This window comes from Narcine bancroftii, chromosome 1, assembly GCF_036971445.1.
Source record: "Narcine bancroftii isolate sNarBan1 chromosome 1, sNarBan1.hap1, whole genome shotgun sequence".
NCBI classification, from domain to species: domain Eukaryota; kingdom Metazoa; phylum Chordata; class Chondrichthyes; order Torpediniformes; family Narcinidae; genus Narcine; species Narcine bancroftii.
The window spans coordinates 264,169,216-264,194,804 of NC_091469.1; the positions used below are offsets into that span (position 1 = coordinate 264,169,216).

At 40.0% G+C, this 25,589-nt stretch overlaps 1 protein-coding gene across 13 annotated transcripts in view; it reads left to right on the forward strand.

Annotated features, from left to right (window-relative positions):
* trim66 (tripartite motif containing 66) overlaps window positions 1–25,589 on the forward strand; it is a 337,321-nt gene that overhangs the window by 272,833 nt on the left and 38,899 nt on the right. For all 13 annotated transcript variants that reach the window (XM_069897347.1, XM_069897373.1, XM_069897330.1 and 10 more), the window contains 3 exons: window positions 1,321–1,467; window positions 1,651–1,765; window positions 22,567–23,498. In XM_069897347.1, coding sequence (XP_069753448.1) covers window positions 1,321–1,467; window positions 1,651–1,765; window positions 22,567–23,498 — 1,194 coding nt within the window. The remainder of the gene's footprint in view (window positions 1–1,320; window positions 1,468–1,650; window positions 1,766–22,566; window positions 23,499–25,589) is intronic.

The window sequence follows — 25,589 nt, forward strand, 5'->3', positions numbered from 1 at the left end:
AATATTTTGAGGGGTAAGAAGCAACAATCCTCTATTCCCCACACAAAATTTTTTGATGTGAACACACTGCAGTAAAATCCCTAGTATCCGGAATTCAAGCCACTGGCAAAAAGAAAATCGAGGAATAAATAATTTTAAAAATTGTTTTTTATTTTAAAATAAAAATTTAAGTAAAAGTTTAAAATTGTATAAGTATACATTCTCCGAGGCCACGCACAAACCCTTTGTGAAGATGGGAACAAGCATTCAGCTAGCAGCGCCCCAGTCATGTTCCACCCACAACAGCTTTTTGAATGAAGTTTCGATAAAGTTCTGTTTCAATAAAATGGCGGTGCCCAGGATGAAGAGCTTGCTAATTCCCCCAAAGTGTCTCCCTGTCCCTGCCAAATAAGAGTCTTTATCTTTATTTGTATTAATTATATTAGTAAGGCTTTATCTGTAAACCTTGGGGTGGGGGGGAAGTAATTATAATGGTAGCACTGCTGTTACAGCACCAGTGACCAGGGTTCAAATTTAAATTTTGTAAGGGAATTACCTGATAAAAATGAACTTTACATAATTAAGGACTCCAATACTTTATTTTTCAAATAACTTTACATTTTGCAGTTTTTTTGTCTTTTAAACTGTTTATTCTTAATGCAGGTGTATTACTTAGGCATTGTAAGAGTGAGTCTCAGTCATCCAGAAAATTTGCATATCCTGCAACTACTATTCTGCAGGTGCCGGAGCGGATACTGGGGATTTTACTGTTTACATTAGAGGGACTAAAATGACCTCATAGAGATGACAAAACAAAGTGTTTCAATTGGGCAGATAGAACATGGTATAATTCACAGTGTTAAAGGAACTATATGAACCCAAACTCTGTTTCTATGTGCACCTGTAGATGATTGAAAACTTGCCATATCTCATATGAAAGCTATGCCCCAATGTCACCAATCATTTGACTCCATTCCATCTTAAATATTGGGTTGAGATACTCAACCCCTTCGAATTGCTATCTTGTAACAAAATTTGACTGCTGAAATATGATTTCATTTATCCCACGGTTTCTGGTGTAAATTTTCTAATTCTGGTCAACCAAAATGAATGAAGGCCTGAGGTAGGGCAGCAACGTTTTAGCTTTTTGTTTGAGTGGAGAGACTTGCTGGGCATGCAAGGCAAATAAATTCAGCATGTATGTGTACTAGTATCTGCCCAGCCGCTTCTCTGCCTCGGATTTGTCCGAGAATGAGAAATGAATAATTGTTTCTGATGGAGATTTCACTGTAATAGAAACAGTTTTGTTGTTAATGCTGCTTTTCCATTTTGGCTTCATAGAGAATTACAAATGAACGGAAGCTTAAATTGGAGCACCAGCTACAAGCAGTAATGGGATTGTGCAGACATTTAGAACACGTGTTAAACTTCATCAACTGGGCAGTCTCCAAGAAGAACAATATCCCATTCTTATTCAGCAAGGAACTGGTTAGTGTATACAACCATTACTGAATGCTAATGTTATAAGCAAAGTAAAGGTGTCATGATATCTGATCTTTCTGTGGATTAATTATTATGTAGGATTTAGATAAAAGGGCATTCCCTTTTCAACTGTGTTACAAGGACTATTTGGCTAATTAGCAATAACCAGTATTAATGTTTTATTTTTAGATCTTGTTTCAGATGCGACGATTATTGGAAACACAGAGCAATACAGATTTGAGTCCTTCTAAGATTCATTTTCACTGGGATTCTCTCTTGTGGACTAAAAAGTTATCTACTTTAGGTAGGGAAATTCTTAAACAAACTATGATAATATTCCATGCAGCCATCCAGAAATATTCATTTCGTGTACTTGGAGATCATAAAATGTTTATCAGTGAATTCATCTTGGAAATGTATATTAACATAAAATTATCTTTGTTTTAAGATACATTTTCATTGTGAATGAATAATGTTTTAGTACTTTTTAAAAAAAAAGTTTGTGCTTATAATGAGCATCATAGAGGCAAAGCTTGTAGCTCCAACAATGAGTTCAGTTTGTGTGGAGTTTGCACATTCTCCCTGAGAACATGTGGATTTCCCCATGTGATCCAGTTTCCTCTCTTTCCAAAGGTTGGTAAGCCACTGGAAATTGCTTCTGGTGTGTTGGTGACTTGTAGAATTTGGGGGTGGGGGCAAGTGAATAAAAACATGGGCAAATGTTTTTAGGATATATATCTACATTAATAATTGCCTGCACATGATTTGTATATACTAGGATTAAGCAATTCACCAGCAATTATTGGGATAAAGTATATTCTGAAATAGCCGATTATATTCCAGTTAGATCTTAGTTATGATATTTAAAACCTGCTGTGAGATAAAGTCAATCCACTTTCCCCATGAGGATGGAGAGAAACTTGAAATTTCTGTGGCTGCTGCTTGCCATATTCTGAGTGAGTCTGTCACAAATTTGTAAATGTTTTTTTCAAAAGTGTTTATTTTTCTGTGGTGCCTTTCTTTAGTGGATCTTAATGCAAAGTGCTCTTCATCAATAGCTGTAATAGTGGGGAAGTGCTTTCAACCATAAGACCAATAATATCATTCATTCAGACATTCTTACTGACAGTGTACTGGTAGGTTGTCCCTAATTAATGCTTCATACAAGATGAGCATATTTTCCTAGCATACTCAGCATAATTTGAGAGGAGATCAGTGTTTAATTTTTTTTTTAATTCCTACAGGGTAGAAACCTATTCTGGCTATTTAAACCCATTTCACCAAATTAACGAACAACCCCATAAGTTTTGGAGGGTAGGAGGAAAAACTGAGCATCCAGGGAAAACCCACTCAGACACAGGGAGAACATCAAACTCCTTGCAGAGAGCTCCAGATTTGAACCTGAGTCGCTGGTGCTGTACAGTGTCGCACAACCACTAACTACTAACTGTAAATTGAAAGTTAATAGATTTATTATCTGAAATAATTATTCAAGTTTGGGATGTTTTAGCACATAGTTATTAAAACAGAATGGAGAGAATGGTATTAAAATAGAACCCTAAAAAAGAATGGTGAGTTGATCAGATTGAAAATCTGAGGCCAGTGTAGGCCTGATTGACTTAATTTGTTTGAGATGAACATGGAAATTGATCTCAATATTGCAGAATCAATGTTGCCATTTGAAGTGTTCTGATGCAATGTTTTTGCTGAAATGATCTTATGTTCCCAAATTTAATTTTAGCCATTTTCCAAATAAATTATGCCAATTTGATGGAGATCAATGAAATTTCTGTATGAAATAACTTTTTTTTGTTCCATATTTGTTAAGGAAAATGCTTACCTACAATCAGAATATCTGGAACTTGTTTCCTTGGATGTTTTGCCTTCATGAGCTTTTACACAGCTTTTGTGGGGCTTGTTCCCTGTGACTGCACTTTGGTTTCAGAGAGGTTCTGTTAAACGTATGAGACCAGCAATGAGTAACAGTTGCAGACAACAATAGATCTATAACTTCTTTCATTTGGAACTGTTACGAGCCCAGAGGACTCCAAAAACCACCAGTGACAAAAATTCACCAAGACATTGGTTACTTAAACAGAAGTTGCTTTTAATTTTCTTCAAGCATAATAATAAGATCAATCTTTAACCTATTACTATTAATGTAACTTAACTTAACCTAACAACCCCCTTCTGATTCAAAGCACACATGTATGTAATGTGCATTATGTGTTCAGATGTCTTTGATATACTGTCCAATCATTCATTTTTCACTGATATCAGGCAATTTTGTTCGCAGAATTTAACAATCTTCACCAGTTTCTGGTGCTTTAACTTAAATTGTAACCGCAAAGGAAGGTTCTGTAGCATCTGTGGTAGCGGAGTGAAAGAGGAGATCGGTAGTCAGCGGGTTTGTCCAGAACTCATGAGCTTATTTTTGTATTCGCGCGCAGCTTTCTTTTTATTTAATTTATTTATTTTTAAAAACATTTTATTTTTCACACTATGAACCATACTGACCAAAATACACACAAACATTTCTCTCTTGAATATACAGTGTCATTTTCTCCCCTTTCCCCCCTCCCTTCCCTCCCCACCCACTCAATGTTCAATATATATGATACATTAAACCCATTAAACAATGTCATCACACAATGAAAATCAACAAGAAATTTGTGTCATCTACTTTTACATACTAGGTCAGTTCATTTCGTCTTCTCCTTCTGTCATTTTAGGAGGTGGAGGTCCGCGGTAGGACCTCTCTGTTGTGTTCCATGTACGGTTCCCAAATTTGTTCGAATACTGTGATGTTATTTCTTAAATTATTAAATTATATGTTATATTCGTGATGCCATCATCATCACCCTGTACAAAAACAAAGGCGAGAAATCAGACTGCTCAAAGTACAGGGGAATCACGCTGCTCTCCATTGCAAGCAAAATCTTTGCTAGGATTCTCCTAAATAGAATAATACCTAGTCTTGCCGAAAATGTTCTCCCAGAATCACAGTGCGGCTTCGCGCAAACAGAGGAACTACTGACATGGTCTTTGTCCTCAGACAGCTCCGAGAAAAGTGCAGAGAACAAAACAAAGGACTCTACATCGCCTTTGTTGACCTCACCAAAGCCTTCGACAACGTGAGTAGGAAAGGGCTTTGGTAAATACTAGAGCACCTCTGATGCCCCCCAAAGTACCTCAACATGGTTATCCAACTGCACGAAAACCAACAAGGTCGGGTCAGATACAGCAATGAGCTCTCTGAACCCTTCTCCATTAACAATGGCGTGAAGCAAGGCTGCGTTCTCGCACCAACCCTCTTTTCAATCTTCTTCAGCATGATGCTGAACCAAGCCATGAAAGACCTCAACAATGAAGACGCTGTTTACATCCGGTACCACACGGATGGCAGTCTCTTCAATCTGAGGCGCTTGCAAGCTCACACCAAGACACAAGAGCAACTTGTCCGTGAACTACTCTTTGCAGACAATGCTGCTTTACTTGCCCATTCAGAGCCAGCTCTTCAGCGCTTGACGTCTTGTTTTGCGGAAACTGCTAAAATGTTTGGCCTGGAAGTCAGCCTGAAGAAAACTGAGGTCCTCCATCAGCCAGCTCCCCACCATGACTACCTGCCCCCCCCACATCTCCATCGGGCACACAAAACTCAAAACGGTCAACCAGTTTACCTATCTCGGCTGCACCATTTCATCGGATGCAAGGATCGACAACGAGATAGACAACAGAGTTGCCAAGGCAAATAGCGTCTTTGGAAGACTACACAAAAGAGTCTGGAAAAACAACCAACTGAAAAACCTCACAAAGATTAGTGTATACAGAGCCGTTGTCATACCCACACTCCTGTTCGGCTCCGAATCATAGGTCCTCTACCAGCATCACCTACGGCTCCTAGAACGCTTCCACCAGCATTGCCTCCGTTCCATCCTCAACATTCATTGGAGTGACTTCATCTCCAACATCGAAGTACTTGAGATGGCAGAGGCCGACAGCATCGAATCCACGCTGCTGAAGATCAAACTGCGCTGGGTAGGTCACGTCTCCAGAATGGAGGACCATCGCCTTCCCAAGGTCTTGTTATATAGCGAGCTCTCCACTGGCCACTGAGACAGAGGTGCACCAAAGAAGAGGTCCAAGGACTGCCTAAAGAAATCTCTTGGTGCCTGCCACATTGACCACCGCCAGTGGGCTGATATCGCCTCAAACCATGCATCTTGGCGCCTCACAGTTCGGCGGGCAGCAACCTCCTTTGAAGAAGACCGCAGAGCCCACCTCATTGACAAAAGACAAAGGAGGAAAAACCCAACACCCAACCCCAGCCAACCAATTTTCCCTTGCAACCACTGCAACTGTGTCTGCCTGTCCCGCATCGGACTTGTCAGCCGCAAACGAACCTGCAGCTGACGTGGACATTACCCCTCCCTAAATCTTCATCCACGAAGCCAAGCCAACGAAAGATGTTATTTTTTCCAATGGAATACATTTATTCATTTCTATGTACCATTGCTGTATTCTCAGGCTATCTTCTAATTTCCAGGTTGATGTAATACATTTTTTTGCTACAGCTAAGGCTATCATAATAAATCTTTTTTGTGCTTCATCCAGTTTGAGGCCTAATTCTTTACTTCTTATATTACTGAGAAGAAAGAACTCTGGATTTTTTGGTATGTTGCTTTTTGTGATTTTATTTAATACCTGATTTAGATCTTCCCAAAACTTTTCCACTTTCTCACATGCCCAAATTGCATGTATTTTTGTTCCTGTTTCCTTTTTACAGCGAAAATATCTGTCTGATACTGTTGGGTCCCATTTATTTAACTTTTGGGGCGTGGTGTATAGCCTGTGTAACCAATTATATTGTATCATGCGTAACCTCGTGTTTACTGTATTTCTCATAGTTCTGGAGCATAGCTTTTCCCTTGTTTCATTCTTTATCTTTATGTTTAGATGTTGTTCCTGTCATGATAATGAATATGTATGAGATGTACCGGAAGTCACGTGGTATGAGAGAGAGATAAGAACACAAGCAGGAGAACAAAGGAAACAGGAGAATAAAAGCCACTGAGAAGTTTACCTTATAAAACTCGTGTTTAATGTTTTATTAACTTCACATTTCGGGCCACAAATGTGACATTGGCGACGAGGATGAAAGAAGCTTGAAGAAAATTAAAGACTAAACAAGATTATAGAGGATTATAGACAACTTCAAGGTGATAAGAATTTTCTCTTTGTCTCAGTACTTTTGGGGCTGGAATATTTCCTCATGGCTGGGGCAGACAGTGACTTTCTAACACATAGTGGAATTGCTCATTTTGACCCGACTGGTGATGCTAGCACTGTAAGTGTGAAGTGGAAGGCATGGCTGGAAGAATTTGTATCCTACGCCGACATTCGTGGCCTATTTCTAGATACCGGTACAGTTGAACAAAAAGCGCAGAGAAGGGCGTTACTTCTTTTCACTGCTGGACCTGCTGTTCGGGAAACATTTAAGACACTTTTGAATACTGGAAGAAAGGATGAGTACCGGAAAGCGGTAGATGTATTAAATGCACACTATGTAGTGACACCGAATGCTACATTTCAATGCCATTTGTTTCGGAGAACGAGACAAGAAGATGGCCAGACAATTGCTCAGTACGTGATGAGACTACGCCAGCTAGCTGTTGGATGCAATTACATGCCAGCTGATTTGGACAACCAATTATTGGATCAAGTTGTACAGCACTGCAGATCAGATAAACTCAGAAGACGTCTACTGGAAAGAGGGAGTGAGTTGGAACTCACCGATGCTTTAACCATTGCTGCTGCATTAGAGGCTGTTGAAGGGCAATTTCATACCATGACCCTGAAAGACAACTCAAGCCAGCAAATTAAGAGGCTCTCACATCGCCATAATCAGCCAAGATATACACCGACACAGGACGTGGAGTGTTGTAGATGTGGAAACCGAGGTCACTTTGGAAAAGACCCATATTTCCCGGCCAAAGGCAAAGTTTGCAGAAAGTGTGGAGGTAAGGACCACTTTGCAAAGAAGTGCAAAAGCAAGTCCAATGCAGACCAGAAGAGGAAGAATACAACTTCCAAAGGCAAAGGCTGGGGGAAAGGAAAGTATCCTGGAAAGAAAGATACCATTCGCCAGATAGACGGTGACGATGAGGATACCCAGGAGGAACAGAGTTGTTACCAACTTACGTTGAATGATGTACATCATGAGAAGGTCCCAGTGATCATTGGTGGAGTGACAGTGCAGGTCATTGTAGACTCAGGCAGTGACAGTAATGTGATTGATCGACATTTATGGGAGAAGTTGAAAAAGGAAAAGATCATCTGTACCTCAAAGAAGTGTTCCAAGAAACTGTATCCATACATAGCAACCAAGCCATTGCAGACCATTGGATGTTTTACTGCAACTGTTGAAGCTGGAGATAAGTACACCGAAGCAGAGTTTATGGTCATAGAAAAGAGGGGAGAACCATTGCTGAGTAGAAGCACAGTGCAAGACCTGGCAATACTTCATATTGGAGCTTGTGTCAATTCAATTCAGTCATACGAGGATATGAAGCAAGAATTCCCCGCAGTCTTCCAAGGAGTAGGAAAGCTGAAAGGTCGACAATTGAAGCTAGCGGTAGCTGAAACGGTCAAACCCAAGGCACAACCAATGTGCCGAACTCCGTTTGGACTTCGTGGGAAAGTCGAAGCCAAAATTAAAGAATTGATCGAGCAAGACATTATTGAACCGGTGGAACATTCGACACAATGGGTCAGTCCCGTAGTGATTGTGCCCAAACCAAAGGGTGACATAAGACTATGTGTTGACATGAGAATGGCCAATGAAGCTATAATTAGAGAACGACACCCTATACCAACGGTGGAGGAAATACTTCAAGAACTAACTACCAGCAAGATATTCTCAAAAATTGATCTGAAATGGGGCTATCATCAATTAGAGCTGGATCCAGGTTCCCGAGATGTGACAACATTTGTGACTCACTGTGGATTGTATCGTTACAAGAGACTATCATTTGGAATTAATGCAGCTTCGGAGATCTACCAGCATGAAATCCATCGAGTGATTCAAGGCATTCCTGGAGTTGCCAACATTTTTGACGATATCATAGTCCATGCACCAATGAAGGAAGAGCATGACAAACTGTTGAGGCGTGTACTATCTAGACTACAGGAGGCAGGCCTTACCGTGAATGGAAACAAGTGCCAGTTCAGTGTGTCAGAAATGGACTTCATGGGACACAGACTTACACGGCCAAGGTGAAAGCTATTGCAGAGGCATGTGCACCTCAGAACGCAACAGAGGTGAGGAGTTTCCTGGGATTGGTCAATTTTTGTGCAAAGTTCATTCCTAATTTCGTACAGTGGCAGAACCACTAAGGAAACTAACCAGGAAAGGTGTACCATTTCATTTTGGATCTGAGCAGAAGAAAGCGTTCACAGCGCTGAAGCAAAGCCTGACAGATGCAAAAACTCTTGGATATTACGATCCGGCGGCATCAACCAAAGTCATAGCGGATGCCATCCCGGTTGGTTTAGGAGCTGTGTTGGTCCAGATGCATGATGGAGGACCAAGAATCATTGCCTATGCCAGCAGATCGTTATCAGATGTGGAAAGAAGATACTCTCAGAAAGAGAAAGAAGCACTCGGACTTGTAGGGGTCTGTGAGAGGTTCCATGCATATTTATATGGCATTGAATTTGAACTCATCACAGATCATAAGCCATTAGAGGTGATCTATGCACCTAGATCCAAACCATGTGCCAGAATAGAGAGATGGGTACTCAGACTACAACCCTACAAATATAAAGTAATCCACATTGCAGGGAAAACAAACATTGCAGATCCGCTGTCCAGATTGGTGAAGGATGGTGGCCCACAATCCAAGTCAGAATTGGGAACAGAAACAGAGAGCTTTTTTTCGCTTCGTAGCTATTCAGGCGACACCGAAAGCTGTGACTACGAAGGAAGTCGAGAGAGAATCCGAACGTGATCCAGAACTCAGGGAAGTAAGAGAATGCATACAGAGTGGACAATGGGATAAGTGTACTCACAAGGCTTACATTCCCATTAGAGACGAACTTTGTTGCATTGGACAGTGTGTATTAAGAGGTTGCAGATTGGTGATACCGCAAAGATTGAGACCGAAGATCGTATCCTTAGCGCATGAAGGACACCTAGGCATTGTTAGTACCAAGCAAAACCTCAGGACCAAGGTATGGTGGCCAGGTTGTGATAAAGACGCCGAGAAATTTGTTAAAACTTGTCACGGATGTCAAATCACAAGTAGGAGTAATCCGCCAGAACCGATCCGGAGTACGCAACTTCCGACAGAACCATGGATCGACGTAGCTGTTGATTTTCTTGGACCTTTACCGACGGGTGAATCAATTATGGTAGTGATAGATTACTACAGCAGATACTATGAGTACGTGGTGTTGAAGTCCACAATCACTGAAAAAACAATACAAGCATTAGCAGAGATATTCGCAAGATATGGATTACCTGTTACATTATGCTCTGACAATGGTCCAAAATTCATTTCAGAGACATTTACGGAATACATGAGGACCACAGGTATCCACCATCTTAAAGTAACTCCGAAATGGCCGCAAGCCAACGGAGAAGTAGAGAGACAAAATCAGTCCATTGAAAAACGATTGACGATTGCACATGCAGAAGGTCAAAATTGGCAAGAAGCATTGTTATCTTATGTGGCTATCTATCGAGCAACGCCTCATGCAACCACTGGAAAAAGTCCTGCAGAAGCATTTTTTGGGAGAAAAATCCGCACAAAAATGCCAGAAATAAAGGAAATCCGAGACGACCAGGAGATGAGGGACCACGATGCTGAAAAGAAAGGTGCAGCAAAGCTGTACACAGATTCGAAACGTGGAGCCAAGTACTCAGACATCATGCTAGGAGATAATGTTCTAATGTGGCATGAAACTGGTGGTAAGCTAGACACACCTTATTACCATCAACCCTATACTGTTGTATCCAGAAGTGGCAGTATGGTGACAGTCAAGTCTCCGACTGGAGTCCTGTATAAGAGAAATGTATCAAGTGTAAAAAGGTACCAGTCCAGAGATACATCGAGTGAAGAGGTTGAAAGGCCAATACGAGATGCTGAAACAGAGAGACCTGATGATGTTCCAGAGGCAGTTACCAGCACTCCTGATGAAGTGACTAGAGCGCCAGAAACACCCGAAGCCTTGGCGAGCAGTATTTCCGACGCTGAGAGTGAACAACTGAGAAGCGACGACAATATCGCAGGCAGGCCAAAACGAAACCAGAAAGTGCCCAAACGATACAAAGACTTTGTGCCATAGTTTTAATAAGAACTTTGGGACAGTATTTAATCTTATATCATAAAGTGCATGTATGAGTGCTGTAGGAAGTAAATTTTATGTAGTTGAGTTATAGTATTACCATTAGTTACGATGTTTGTATGTTTCCGAGGGATATTGGTAAGTGAAGGTAAAGTTTATTTCTGATTAAAGGAGGGATGTCATGATAATGAATATGTATGAGATGTACCGGAAGTCACGTGGTATGAGAGAGAGATAAGAACACAAGCAGGAGAACAAAGGAAACGGGAGAATAAAAGCCACTGAGAAGTTTACCTGATAAAACTCGTGTTTAATGTTTTATTAACTTCACATTTCGGGCCACAAATGTGACAGTTCCCATTTTTGTTTGGGTTTACAGCTTGTTTCCTCATTCTCTTTCTCTTGCAGTTTGATGTATGTTTGTTATAAATCTTTTAATTATCATTGTGTCTGTAATCACATATTCAAAATTGCTTCCTTCTGGTAACCTCAGCCTGCTTCCCAATTTGTCCTTCAAGTAGGTTTTCAGTTGGTGGTATGCAAACATTGTACTGTGAGTTATACTATATTTGTCCTTCATTTGTTCAAAAGATAATAATTTACTTCCCAAAAAACAATTTCCTATTCTTTTGATCCCTTTTCTCTCCCATTCTTTAAAGGAAAGGTTATCTATTGTGAAAGGGATTAGTTGATTTTGCGTCAACATTAATTTTGGTAGTTGATAATTTGTTTTATTCCTTTCTACGTGAATCTTCTTCCAAATGTTGAGCAGATGGTGCAGTACGGGTGAATTCCTATGTTGCACCAGCTTTTCATCCCACTTGTATATGTTCAGGTACCTTCTCCCCTATTTTATCTAGCTCTAATCTGGTCCAATCTGGTTTTTCCCTTGTTTGATAAAAATCTGATAGGCATCTTAATTGTGCTGCTCTATAATAATTCTTAAAGTTTGGTAGCTATAAGCCCCCTTGTTTGTACCATTCTGTTAATTTATCTAGCTCTATCCTCGGTTTCTCCCCCCCCCCCCCATAAGAATTTCCTTATTATTTTCTTTAGCTCCTTGAAGAATTTCTCTTAGGTGAATTGGTAACGATTGGAATAGGTATTGTATTCTTGTGAAGATATTCATTTTAATGCAATTTACCCTTCCTATCAGTGTTAGTGATAGTAATGTTCTAAGTCGTCTTGTAATTTCTTCATTAATGGCTGATAATTTAGTTTGTATAGATGGCCTAGATTATTATCTAGTTGTATACCTAGGTATCGGATTGCTTGTGTTTGCCATCTAAATGATGATTCTTTCTTAAAATTAGTGAAATCCGCATTATTCATTGGCATTGCTTTACTTTTATTTGCGTTGATCTTGTACCCCAATACTTCTCCATATTCCTTCAATTTCTTATGTAATTCTTTTATTGATATTTCTGGTTCTGTTAAGTATACTATGACATCATCTGCAAATAGACTGATTTTATATTCCTTCTCTTTTATTTTTATCCCTCTTATTTTATTTTCTGTTCTTATCAGTTCTGCCAGTGGTTCTATAGCTAACGTGAATAGTGAGGGAGATAGTGGACATCCCTGCCTAGTTGACTTGCTTAATTTAAATTGGTTTGATATATATCCATTAACTGTCACCTTCGCCGATGGTCCCTTATATAATGCTTTAATCCAATTAATATATTTCTCTGGTAGGTTGAACCTCTATAGTACTTTGAATAAATAATTCCATTCTACTCTGTCAAAGGCTTTCTCTGCGACTAAGGCGACCACCACTGTTGGCGTCTTGTTTCCTTGTACTGCATGGATTAAGTTAATGAACTTACAGATATTGTCCGTTGTTCATCTTTTCTTAATAAATCCAGTTTGATCTAGCTTTACTATTTTTGGTACACAGTTGGCCAATCTGTTTGCTAATAGTTTAACTATTATCTTATAATCTGTGTTAAGTAGAGATATTGGTCTATACGATGCTGGTGTTAGTGGATCTTTCCCCATCTTTGGTATTGCTGTAATTATTGCTGTTTTGCATGAATTTGGCATGTTTTGTGTTTCTTCAATCTGGTTCATTACTTCTAGGAGAGGAGGAATTAATAAGTCTTTAAATGTTTTTTAGAATTCTATTGGGAGTCCATCCTCTCCCGGCGTTTTATTGTTCGGTAGTTTTTTTAATATATCCTGTATTTCCTCTATTTCAAATGATTTATTAATTTATTTTGCTCCTCTTCTTGCAATTTCGGTAGTTCAATTTTAGCTAGAAACTCATCTATTTTGCCTTCTTTCCCTTCATTTTCAGTTTGATATAATTGCTCATAGAACTCCTTGAAGTTTTCATTGATCTCCATTGGGTTATATGTAATTTGTTTGTCCTTTTTCCTTGATGCCAATACCGTTCTTTTAGTTTGTTCTGTCTTAAGCTGCCAAGCTAGTATTTTGTGCATTTTTTCTCCTAGCTCATAATACTTCTGTTTTGTCTTCATTATGTTCTTCTCCACCTTGTATGTTTGTAGTGTTTCATATTATATTTTTTTGTCCGCCAATTCTATTCTTTTTGTTGTATCTTCCCTTGTTGCTAATTCTTTTTCTGTACTTGCTATTTCCCTTTCCAACTGTTCTATTTCCCGATTGTAGTCCTTCTTTATCTTAGTTACATAACTTATTATCTGCCCTCTGATGAAAGCTTTCATTGCATCCCATAGTATAAATGTATCTTTCACTGATTCCGTATTTATTTCAAAGTACATTTTAATTTGTTGCTCAATTAATTCTCTAAAATCCTGTCTTTTAAGTAGCATGGAGTTTAATCTCCATCTATACGTTTTCGGTAGGATGTCCTCCAGCTCTATTGCTAATATCAGGGGTGAGTGATCCGATAACAATCTAGCTTTATATTCTGTTTTTCTAACTCTCCCTTGGATGTGGGCTGTCAACAGGAACAGAGGTCTATCCTTGAGTATGTTTTGTGTCTACCCGAATAATATGAGTATTCCTTCTCCTTTGGGTGTTGGCTCCTCCATATATCCAAAAGTTGCATTTTCTGCATCGATTTAACCATAAATTTGGTTACTTTGTTCTTTCTTCCAGTTTTATGTCCAGTTTTGTCCATCTTTGAGTCCAAATTAAGATTAAAGTCCCCTCCTATCAGTATTATTCCCCAGCGTATCTGCAATCTTCAAAAAGATATCTTGCATAAATTTTTGATGCTCTTCATTAGGTGCATATACATTGAGCAAATTCCAAACTTCTGAATATATCTGACACATTATCATGACATACCTCCCTGCTGGATCTATTATTTCCTCCTCTATTTAGTTTGGTACATTTTTATTGATTAATATAGCTACTCCTCTGGCTTTTGAATTATATGATGCTGCCGTTACGTGCCCTACCCAGTCTCTCCTTAATTTCTTGTGTTCCACTTCAGTTATATGTGTTTCCTACACGAATGCTATATCTATTTTTTCTTTTTTCAGTAAATTTAACAGCCTCTTCCTTTTGATTTGGTTATGTATTCCGTTTATATTTATAGTCATATAGTTCAACATGGCCATTTCATACTTTCTTTACCTCTCATTTCCGCTTCCTCATCACCACTTTTCCTCCTTATCCATTTCTGTTTTCTTTTTTTGAACACACTGTAAGACAACACTTCTAAAACATAAAATATTTCCACTATTCCCACATCTAAAATTTCCTTAACCCCAAATGTCCCCCCCTCTCTGAGTTGTCCCTTGTCTCTTGCCGGGCAACCACAACTCCCCTCTCCATTTGAATTGCGAACCCGCTCGCAAGCGTCAACTGATTTAGTAGTGACTGTTATTCTCTCCCACCCAGCCCCCTCCAGAAAAGACTTTTATCTTTACATATAAAAAAGCTCACCCTCTTAATTCACCCCTTACTTCCTTTCTTCCCTTTCTTCCCCTTCTTAGTTCTTACTTATACATTATTTTTCCTCAACATGGTTATCCAACTGCACGAAAACCAACAAGGTCGGGTCAGATACAGCAATGAGCTCTCTGAACCCTTCTCCATTAAAAATGGCGTGAAGCAAGGCTGCGTTCTCGTACCAACCCTCTTTTCAATCTTCTTCAGCATGATGCTGAAACAAGCCATGAAAGACCTCAACAATGAAGACGCTGTTTACATCCGGTACCGTACGGATGGCAGTCTCTTCAATCTGAGGCGCTTGCAAGCTCACACCAAGACACAAGAGCAACTTGTCCGTGAACTACTCTTTGCAGATGATGCCGCTTTAGTTGCCCATTCAGAGCCAGCTCTTCAGCGCTTGACGTCCTGTTTTGTGGAAACTGCCAAAATGTTTGGCCTGGAAGTCAGCCTGAAGAAAACTGAGGTCCTCCATCAGCCAGTTCCTCACCATGACTACCTGCCCCCCCCCCACATCTCCATCGGGCACACGAAACTCAAAATGGTCAACCAGTTTACCTATCTCGGCTGCACCATTTTATCGGATGCAAGGATCGACAACGAGATAGACAACAGAGTCGCCAAGGCAAATAGCGCCTTTGGAAGACTACACAAAAGAGTCTGGAAAAACAACCAACTGAAAAACCTCACAAAGATTAGTGTATACAGAGCCGTTGTCATACCCACACTCCTGTTCGGCTCCGAATCATAGGTCCTCTACCAGCATCACCTACGGCTCCTAGAACGCTTCAACCAGCGTTGACTCTGCTCCATCCTCAACATTCATTGGAGCGACTTCATCTCCAACATCGAAGTACTCGAGATGGCAGAGACCGACAGCATTGAATCCACTCTGCTGAAGATCAAACTGCTGGGTAGGTCACGTCTCCAGAATGGAGGACCATCGCCTTCCCAAGATCGTGTTATATGGCGAGCTCTCCACTGGCCACTGAGACAGAGGTGCACCAAAGAAGAGGTCCAAGGACTGCCTAAAGAAAGCTCTTGGTGCCTGCCACATTGACCATCGCCAGTGGGCTGATATCACCTCAAACCGTGCATCTTGGCGCCTCACAGTTTGGCGGGCAGCAACCTCCTTTGAAGAAGACCGCAGAGCCCACCTCACTGACAAAAGACAAAGGAGGAAAAACCCAACACCCAACCCCAACCAACCAATTTTCCCTTGCAACTGCTGCAACCGTGTCTGCCTGTCCTGCATCGGACTTGTCAGCCACAAACGAGCCTGCACCTGACGTGGACATTACCCCTCCCTAAATATTCATCCACGAAGTCAAGCCAAAGAAAAGATATGAAGTTTGTCGTCATTCTTGTTCTTGTTACATCTCTTCATCTCTCTGTCTGTTTTGCAGGCGTTCTACAAATCTCGTGCTTTCTCCGGATCCGAGAACAGTATGCTTTGCTGCCCCGGGATAACTACTTTAAGCACCGCTGGATATCTTAACATAAATTTATAGCCTTTCTTCTATAGTATCGATTTTGCTGCATTAAACTCCTTCCTCTTCTTCATGAGCTCAAGCTTATGTCTGGGTAGAAAAATTTTTTTGACCTTTTTATTCCAGTGGCTTTTTGTCTTCTCTCATTTTTTCATTGCCTTCTCCAATATATTTTCTCTTGTCGTATATCTCAGGAATTTTACTAGAATTGATCTTGGTTTTTGTTGTGGCTGTGGTTTTGGGGCTAATGTTCTGTGTGCCCTTTATATTTCCATTCCTTCCTGTATTTCTGGCATTCCTAGGACCCTGGGGATCCATTCTTTTATAATTTTTTTAATATCTTTGCCTTCTTCATCATCCTTAAGGCCCACTATCTTTATATTGTTTCTTCTATTATAGTTTTCCATTATATCCATCTTCTGGGCTAAAAACACCTGTGTTTCTTTAACTTTTTTTAAGTCGTCCGCTTTCATTTCTACGGCTGTTTCTCGTTCTTCCACCTTGTCTACTCTTTCCCCTATTTCTGTCATTACCATCTCTAATCTACGCACTTTTTCTTCTGTACCTTTTATTCTTCAACCAGTTTACCTATCTCGGCTGCACCATTTCATCGGATGCAAGGATCGACAACGAGATAGACAACAGAGTCTGCCATTCTTTTACTGCTTCCATATATTCTTGAAATTTTTTAAAAATCTATGTATAGTCCATTCCCTTTATCTTCTATTTCTCTGAGCAGAGCTTGATGTTCTCCTTCTTCTGTGTCTGCTTGAGGGTTTGTGTCTTCTTCTTCTCTTCCTTGTATCTTCTGACTTTCTTGTTGGGCTGTTTGTCTCAATTTGTTGGGTTTTTTTTATTATGGTGTCTTGATGTTGGTCCTCTTCTTCTGGGCTGGTTATCTGTTGTGTCTCTGATTTCCTTCTTTCATTCTCCTCCCTCCTGTTCCCGTTATTTTCTGTATCTTCCCACTAGGAGCCCTGCTGTCGGATCTTTGTCAGCTGTTCAAGCTGTGGAGTTAAATCTCTGTTTGGCTCCGTGAGCCATCTTTGTAGTCCTGCATTCAGTGGGTCGCGACCCTGCGGTGTTTCCACTGACCTCAGGGAGTGGGCTCCTCTTTCCACGGCGGGTCCCTGCTTCTTACAGGTAAGGCCTTCACCTTTTTCTTCTGGCGTCTTTCCTTCCTCTTTTCTTCCCGTTGTTTTTGGCTTTTCTTTCTTTGGTGCCATTTCCTCCACACCTTTATTTTTTATTTGTGTGGTTTGTGTGTCTGGGGCTTTGCTTTTAATTTACTTTTTTTCTTCTTTTCTGGAGAGGGCTGGTATTCTCCTACCGGCCAGTAATCCATCACATGACTCCTCCCGCGTGCAGGATTCTTTTTTTTTTAAATTTTTTATTTTTCACACCATAAATCACATTAGCCATGTTATACACTATTTCTTTTTCACACATATACAGTGACTTTTTCTCCCCCCCCCCCCTTTCCTCCCAAACCACCCCCCCACCCCCCCCTCTCATCCATTTTAGGTATACAATCTAGGTTGCATTAAGCCAGTCAAACAATGTTGTCATTCAACAAAATTACACCAGAAATTCTACTGAGTCCATTCTTTTCTTTCCTTCTCCTTCCATCAACTTAGGTAATGTTTGTCCCCGGTAGGTTTTCGCTATTGTATTTAATGTAAGGCTCCTATACTTGTTCGAATATTTCAATATTATTTCTTAACCTATATGTTATTTTTTCTAATGGAATACATTTATTCATTTAAATTTAGTAGTTTCTTCCTTTTAATTTGGTTATGTATTCCATTAATATTTAAAGACATATAGTTCAGCGTAGCCCTTTTATATTTTGTTTATCTTCTCTTTCCGTTTTTCCATCATTACCTTTCCTCCTTTTCCATTTCTGTTTTCTTATTTTCAACTCTTTATAAGACAACATTCCTACAACATCCAACATTTTCCTTATTCTCCTATTTCTATCTTATTTATCCCCAATCTCCCTTCACCTCCTGAGTTGTCCTTTATCCCTTGTCGGACAACCACATCTCCCCTCTCCATTTGGATTTGCGAATCCACTCGCAAGCGTCAACTGATTTTGCAGTGACTGCTATTTCCCCCCCACCCCGCCTCCCCCAGAAAAGATTTCACTTTTCATATGTCACAAAGGTCACTCTTTTAATTCCCTCCTTATTCTCTCTATTCCATTACCTTCCCTTATTAATTCTTGTCTATACTATCTATATTTTCCTCTAAGTACAGATACATTCATGTATGCTCATTGTCTCTATTCACTCTTATACCTCTTTACCCGCATACATATCAATCGTGATCATTTTTACTCTCATTACCCGTCTTCATCCCTCAGTCTATTTTTGTCTTTACCCACATACATATCAATCGTGATCATTTTAACTCTCATTACCCGTCTTCCTCCCTCAGTCTATTTTTGTAATTGTTCTGCAAATTTTCGTGCTTCTTCTGGATCCGAGAATAGTCTGTTTTGTTGTCCTGGAATAAATATTTTCAATACCGCTGGATGCTTTAGTATAAATTTATACCCTTTCTTCCATAAAATCGCCTTTGCTGTATTGAACTCTTTTCTCTTCTTTAGGAGTTCAAAACTTATATCTGGATAAATGAAGATTTTTTGCCCTTTATACTCCAGTGGTTTGTTGTCCTCTCTTACTTTTTCCATTGTCTTCTCCAGTACCTTTTCTCTTGTAGTATATCTTAGGAATTTTACTACAATAGATCTTGGTTTTTGTTGTGGTTGTGGTTTAGAGGCCAATACTCTATGTGCCCTTTCTGTTTCCATTTCTTGCTGTAGTTCTGGACATCCTAGGGTCTTAGGGATCCACTCTTTTATAAACTCCCTCATATTCTTGCCTTCTTCATCTTCCTTGAGGCCCACTATCTTTATGTTATTTCTTCTGTTATGGTTTTCCATTGTATCTATTTTTTGAGCTAGTAGTTCTTGTGTCTCTTTAGTTTTTTTATTAGATTTCTCCAATTTCTTTTTTAAGTCTTCTACCTCCATTTCTGCTGCTACTGCCCGCTCTTCCATCTTGTCCATTTTCTTTCCCATTTCTGTTAAGGTCATCTCCATTTTATTTATTTTCTCTTCTGTGTTGTTTATTCTTTTTCTTAAATCCTTAAATTCCTGTGTTTGCCATTCTTTAAATGACTCCATGTATCCTTTAATAAGAGCAAGTATATCCTTTACCTTGCCTTTCTTTTCTTCTTCTATTTCACTGTACTCTTCCTCTTCCTCTTCTTCTTCCTCTGGGTTGACCATCTGTTGTTTCTTTGGTGCCCTTTCCTCCTCTTCTTTCTTGTTTCTATTGTCTTCTGTGGTCTCTTCTTGCTGCAGGTGTTCTGCAGCTGTCGTTGCCGGCTGTGGAGATCGACTCCCCAGCTGGTCCCCCCTCCCGTCGGTGTGTTTTTTTTTCATTCGCATCGCGCATGCGCGAAGTATCGCGCATGCGCGGTTGCGCACTTTTACTCGGCTCTGCGAGCCATTTTTGTAGTCCATTATTTACCGACCTGAGGGAGCGGGTTTCTCTCTCTGCAGCGGGCCTCTTCGGACAGGTAAGGCCTTCACCTTTTTCCTCCTTTGTCTTCTCTTCCTCTCTTCTTACCGTTGCTTTCGACTTTTCTTTTTTTGTCGCCATCTTCTTTCCACCTTTATACTCACTTTTCTGTAACTTTTATTTCTGTGCCTTTGTGTTTTCCTTTGTTTTTCCCGACTTTTCTGGAGAGGGCTGGAGTTCACTGTCCGGCCACTACTCCATCACGTGACTCCTCGCTCACCATCCCGCGTGCAGGATTCTTAAGGTGGTTGAAACTTCTGCCCCCTAGTGCCGGAAATTACGTCAAGGCTACGTAAGCGCACGGAAGAGAAGGATGCGTGGCACCATCTTTGGTGCGGCTACTCCAATGGCGCGTGCGTTACACTCGGAGCCAGTTCACCTGACCACCAAGCGCATGGATCGCCACAGTTTTTTGGTTTCAGAGAGAGATATTCATTGTTCATTGGACACGCATACAATCTGATCTCCTTCAATGAGCCACATCAGTGTCTTGCCGAAGAAACTTGCCCCCTCCTGGGTTTTCCAAAAGATAACCTTTTTTTTCCAGGTTACCAAAGAGTTCTTCTTTTTACCCCTATTCCAGGAGAAATACATTAGCCAGCCACTTCCTCATAATTGATTACAAGAGTTGAGACTAGACTGAACTGAGAACACAAAACTCATCTTCAAAATGGGGTCATTCCAGGAGTGCCACTCTTGCAACCTCCAGCACCATCTCCTGCAGCAAATCTGACTGACACTCTCTCTCTCTCTCTCTCTCTCTCAAGAATCACATTTTTTTCCTCTCTCTAGCCCCTTTCACACTTACATCCCAGTAAATCGGCCATTCAATGTCCTGACACAAGACCACTCCTAACTGGGAAACTGAACACTTTCACACTTTCAAGGGTTTATCCCCGGCATTTGGTCTGTTCTACCTTTAATAAGAGGTGCCTGCAATGCAATTGCCTGTTTCACACTTACCTGATCTCAACGCCGGGGATTGTATTAGGGGTCAAGGCTGGTAATCCCCGGTGTGAGGTGATTTTGTTTTTACACTTGCCACTTTAAAGGCCAATGGGCATTCAGTTCCTGTGATCACTGGCAAGTGTTAAAGGAGCTTCCATTTGCAAAACCATATGACTCATCTTGGAACAGCAAACTTCAACCAGTCTTGGATCGCTGGGACCAGGATCATTTTCAGAGCCTGGACATCTATTCTTTTAAAACAATAGTCCATTTATTCCATTACATCAATCTAATTAACACCTATTTGTGAAGTCCTTTCCAAAGCAGTTCCATTGTCTCTGCAAAATCACTACAGACTTTGTGAAATGTTAATATCTGTTTGTAAAGTGTCCCTATACTAATACCTAAACTAAATCCTCACAATCTATTCCTTTTAAAGACTTATCATAATTTTATTAACCCAATGAAACAACAGCCTTCTGTTTTGGTTTTAAAAAAATTATCACATCAAATTTGAAAAATAAGCACAGGTCCATCAATTTTAAATGATCTTTGAGGTTTACCTCTATAAATTTAATCATACGTTTTGTTCTGAATACTTCCTGGTTTTTAGTATTGGCCATGGTTTCCTGTATTTAATGAAAGGGCAAAGATTGAACAGCCTGTCACTGTGAAAAAAAATGGTCTTTACTTAGGAGATTTATGTTGTTTCTTTCCTCTTATTATAATTATGGACCAAGTAAATCTTTATAATTGAAAACAAATGCTTCTAATCCACCTGATTAAATGTTTTCTCTTGGTGGGGTAGTAGGATTAATCTGCATTTAATTCATGATGTACAACTTTTACACAAGGATCTGCTCTTTATTAATAATGCATCAGTTATCTTTTTTCCCCATATCAGTCGAGAAGCGAAGGGTTTAATTTGTATCATAAATGGCATTTCATTGCAAGCAATTTTTTAAAAAAGTTTGGTTGTGTGAATTTGTTATACACGTGGAAACTTTCAATATCTGAAGGTTTTTATTTTTCAAAATTAAAGCTATAAAATTTCTTGATGATAAACATGTTTTTTTTAAATACAATGGTATTAACTCAGATATCCTGGGTGTTTTTTCTAATTGACAGTGAAACAAAATTAATTTCTAATATGTTTACACAAGAATCTTGTACAATTAGATAATGAGCTTGGTTTTTGAGCCTGGCCCAAATTTGTGGTTGAAGTTTAGTGAATGGCTTTCTCTCAGGGTTATAATTAGAGGTTATACAATTGACCAATAGGTTTACAGTCCTCGAAGAAAAACATGGTGCATTGCTTTCTCTCCTCTAATTGTCATTCAATGATCTTTATTGCAAGTATGAGTTTATACAGGCACCATGGAAAGTAATGTTAAATTTTTAATTTAGATATACGGCACAGTAACAGGCCCACAAGCCCATGCCGCCCAATTACACCCATTGACCTACACCTCCAGTGCGTTTTGAATGGTGGAAGGAAACCAGAGAACCTGGAGGAAACCATGCAAACACTGGGAGAGCGTACTAACTCCTTACAGACAGTGCCAGATTTTAACCCCAGTCGCTGACACTGTAACAGTGTTGCGTGGACTGCTACACTGACTGTGCTGCTCTTGACTAAAGTAACTGGACTAAATTCACTCTTGAGCCTTGAGTAGACACAAGGACCATTTGTTTGAGAGATAATAATAGGCAATAAAGGTTTTTATTGCCTGTGAAAATGTCCTCCATAAAGAATTGGGAGAACGAAATACAGAAAGATGATGTAAAATTACTACCTTACTTTTATCCAAAGATTTATGTTGAAATGTTGTCTTTTTCCTCAGGCCATTTGTCATTTGACTCTGAAATATCATCCCATCAGGACCGTCAGTCTCCCTTCCCTCAGCAGCAATCACCAGTACCATCGGACCCTGCAGATCATAGGCCCTGTTTACCGCCATCCATTCTGTGCCATAATCCTGGCCAACAATATTCTGTCTGCAGCAGTCGCTGTCCAGACCCACGTCAAATTCAAAAAGCTCAAGACACTGTGAACTGCTTGCAGAATCATCAGACTTTAGGAGAACTGGCAGGAGACTTGCAGCACCAGCTGCAGTACAGTGGAATGCAACAGAGACGCTCTCAACAGAACTACCTTCCACATCCATTCCCAGTACAGCCGATACCAGCTTTGCGGCCATGGCACATAGCTCCGAGTGGACCTGAACAAAATGCAGTTTTGGTTGGACACCTGCAAGCACAGCGTTTGCAGCCGGGTCAGCATTCTGCATATACCGTCCCACAACAAAGAAGCATGACACCGATGCATATGGAGACCTTGCAGCAACCAAACCAGCTTGCGCACCAGCCACAACAGAAGCAACCCTTTCAAATGCATCCTTTAAAGTTACTAAATCAGCCATCAGTGCAACAATATCCTTTGAAGCAAAAATTCCCACCAGAACAAATTCAACACCAAACTTCTGTCAAAAAGTCGCAGGGGAAATTTCCTCCTTTCCAGGAAGCCGTTCAACAGAGTCAATCACAGCAAATGCCAATTGCTCAGAAGGATCCCCTGGAGCAACCACGTCTGTTTAGCCAGAAACTGCAGGACATGCAGTCTGCACAGAACATTGTGAGGCAGCTTGTTCTAACAAACCAAGACATGGCTGTAGAACCTCAACACTGTGGTCAACAAGTCGCAATGGTGACTAATCAGGACCAACAGAGTGAAAAGAATCCAGTGCCGCAGTTAGATGGGATCATTCCAACGACTGTAAGTGCATTTAATTACAGACTACTTGGCTTATCCTAATAATTTTTTTTTGTTAACTGTATTATTTTTGAATCGGGGTGTGATTTAGTGTGGAGAATGGTTTCAAATTCAGGAGAAGTTTTAGCCAAATATATTATGAGGTGTGCCTGAGCAAGCCTTTACTAGTTCAGGAGGACTGGTTGGCCATAACTATGGAATTTCAATGTGAATGAAAATTTATCTCTATAACTTGAAGAAAGACCTAAGTAATGATAAAGGTCTAAATTCCAGCCAGGTGGAATAGTGAATTAAAATGAAAGAGAATATTGCCATAGTATGATATAATATTCAGTAAAAGGCAATTTCTAATTTTGTGCAACTATAATCAAAAATGTTTACAAATGATTTGAGCTTCCTTTTGATTGGTCAGGAGCTTTCGATTATCATTAACAGCTGCTTTTCCCATGCTTCTTTGGCATTGCAGTATTGAGAAAGGAAAGGGAGGTTGAGTTCAATGCTGGAGACAGTAAGCAATGACAACTGATACTGAATTGAACATGGGAAAGGCCAAAGAGTGATGGTGTGCAGATAAACAAATAGTGCTTCTGTGAAAAGATGTGTTACGTAAAGGAAGAATGTGTGTCCATTTGTGATTTGCTGATGCACAATTTAAAGTTCAGCAATCATTAAGGCTTGATATTTTTGTCCCTCTTTGTCTTTGAATGTTTGCATTCTCATAACCTTCTCTTTTCTGACCTGTTTGCTCTTGTTCTTTAGTCCTTGTTTTCTCTTGCATTCTTTTGGATTGTATCTATTTTTCTCTTGCTCCACCTCTTTTTTTCTCACTCCTCTGTTTTTCATATTCTGTCACTTATTTTCTCCCTGTTTCTCGTTTCTCTATTTTCTCTTTTTATTGTTTCTTTTCCCCTCTCTCTTATTTCTCACTATTTTTTCTTTCTTTCTCCCTTTCCTCCATAAACAATTCCCTCTCTTTTGATGCTGGCCCTGACTTACATGGTCTTGCACTCTCTCTCTGCCTCATGCATATTCTTTTGATCATTCTGCTCCATGGTCTCTTTCTCACTGTTGTGCTCTCTCCTAAACATGCATCTTCCTTTTACAATTGCTTGCTGTGCCTTTCGCTATTCCAACTCTTGAATCTTTAAACAGCTGAGTTTCACCAGCATTGTGTCACTGACAAAAGACAAAGGAGGAAAAACCCAACACCCAACCCCAACCAACCAATTTTCCCTTGCAACCGCTGCAACCGTGCCTGTCTGTCCCGCATCGGACTTGTCAGCCACAAACGAGCCTGCAGCTGACGTGGACAGTGCCCCTCCATAAATCTTCGTCCGCGAAGCCAAGCCAAAGAGAAGAGGGTGTCTGCAGACTTTCATGTTTTACTTTAATCTCTTCCTTTTACCTCTTCATCCTTGAAACACCTTTGCATTATTTGTTGTTACCTTTGATCGAGCTTTTGGCGCTCGATTCATTGAAATTGTTATGTTGATAATGTTTGTGTGAAGAACCATAGAATGATTTTGCTGTGCAGTACATCTGCTGGTATGACGAATCAGCCTTATTATGTTCTTGTATGGTTGTTTGATAATGGTCCCAAGAAGGACTGCCAGATAGAGATTGTTGCAGATGTTTCATTGATTCTGATAGCAAAAATGCAGGGAAGAATGAACTGAAGCACCAAAGCAAGCAGCTAATGCATGCTCTGACAGCCAAAATTCAGCAATAACATCGATAGTTCATAAGCAGATGGATGAGGGATAAAAATCTGCGATCTTGCAAAATGCAGAATTGACTGACTTTGGTGAATTAACATTTAAAAAAAATACATCACAGAAACAAGCCCTTTATTTATTGTTGGTGGCAAAAATGAATTTGTAATAGAACTATGAAAAATGGAGGGTTATGTAGTGGGAAATTCTAGGCAGTTATGTCGAATAGGTAGTTATGTCGGCCCACAGCCCTGAGTCTAAAGAGACTCTATTGTGCTGTAGATTTCTATGTTCTAATAAGGAAATGGTAGAAGAATTAAAGGCAGTTTCAGAACCTCCTAATGGATAATTTAATGGAGAACCAAGTGACCATTATACATAA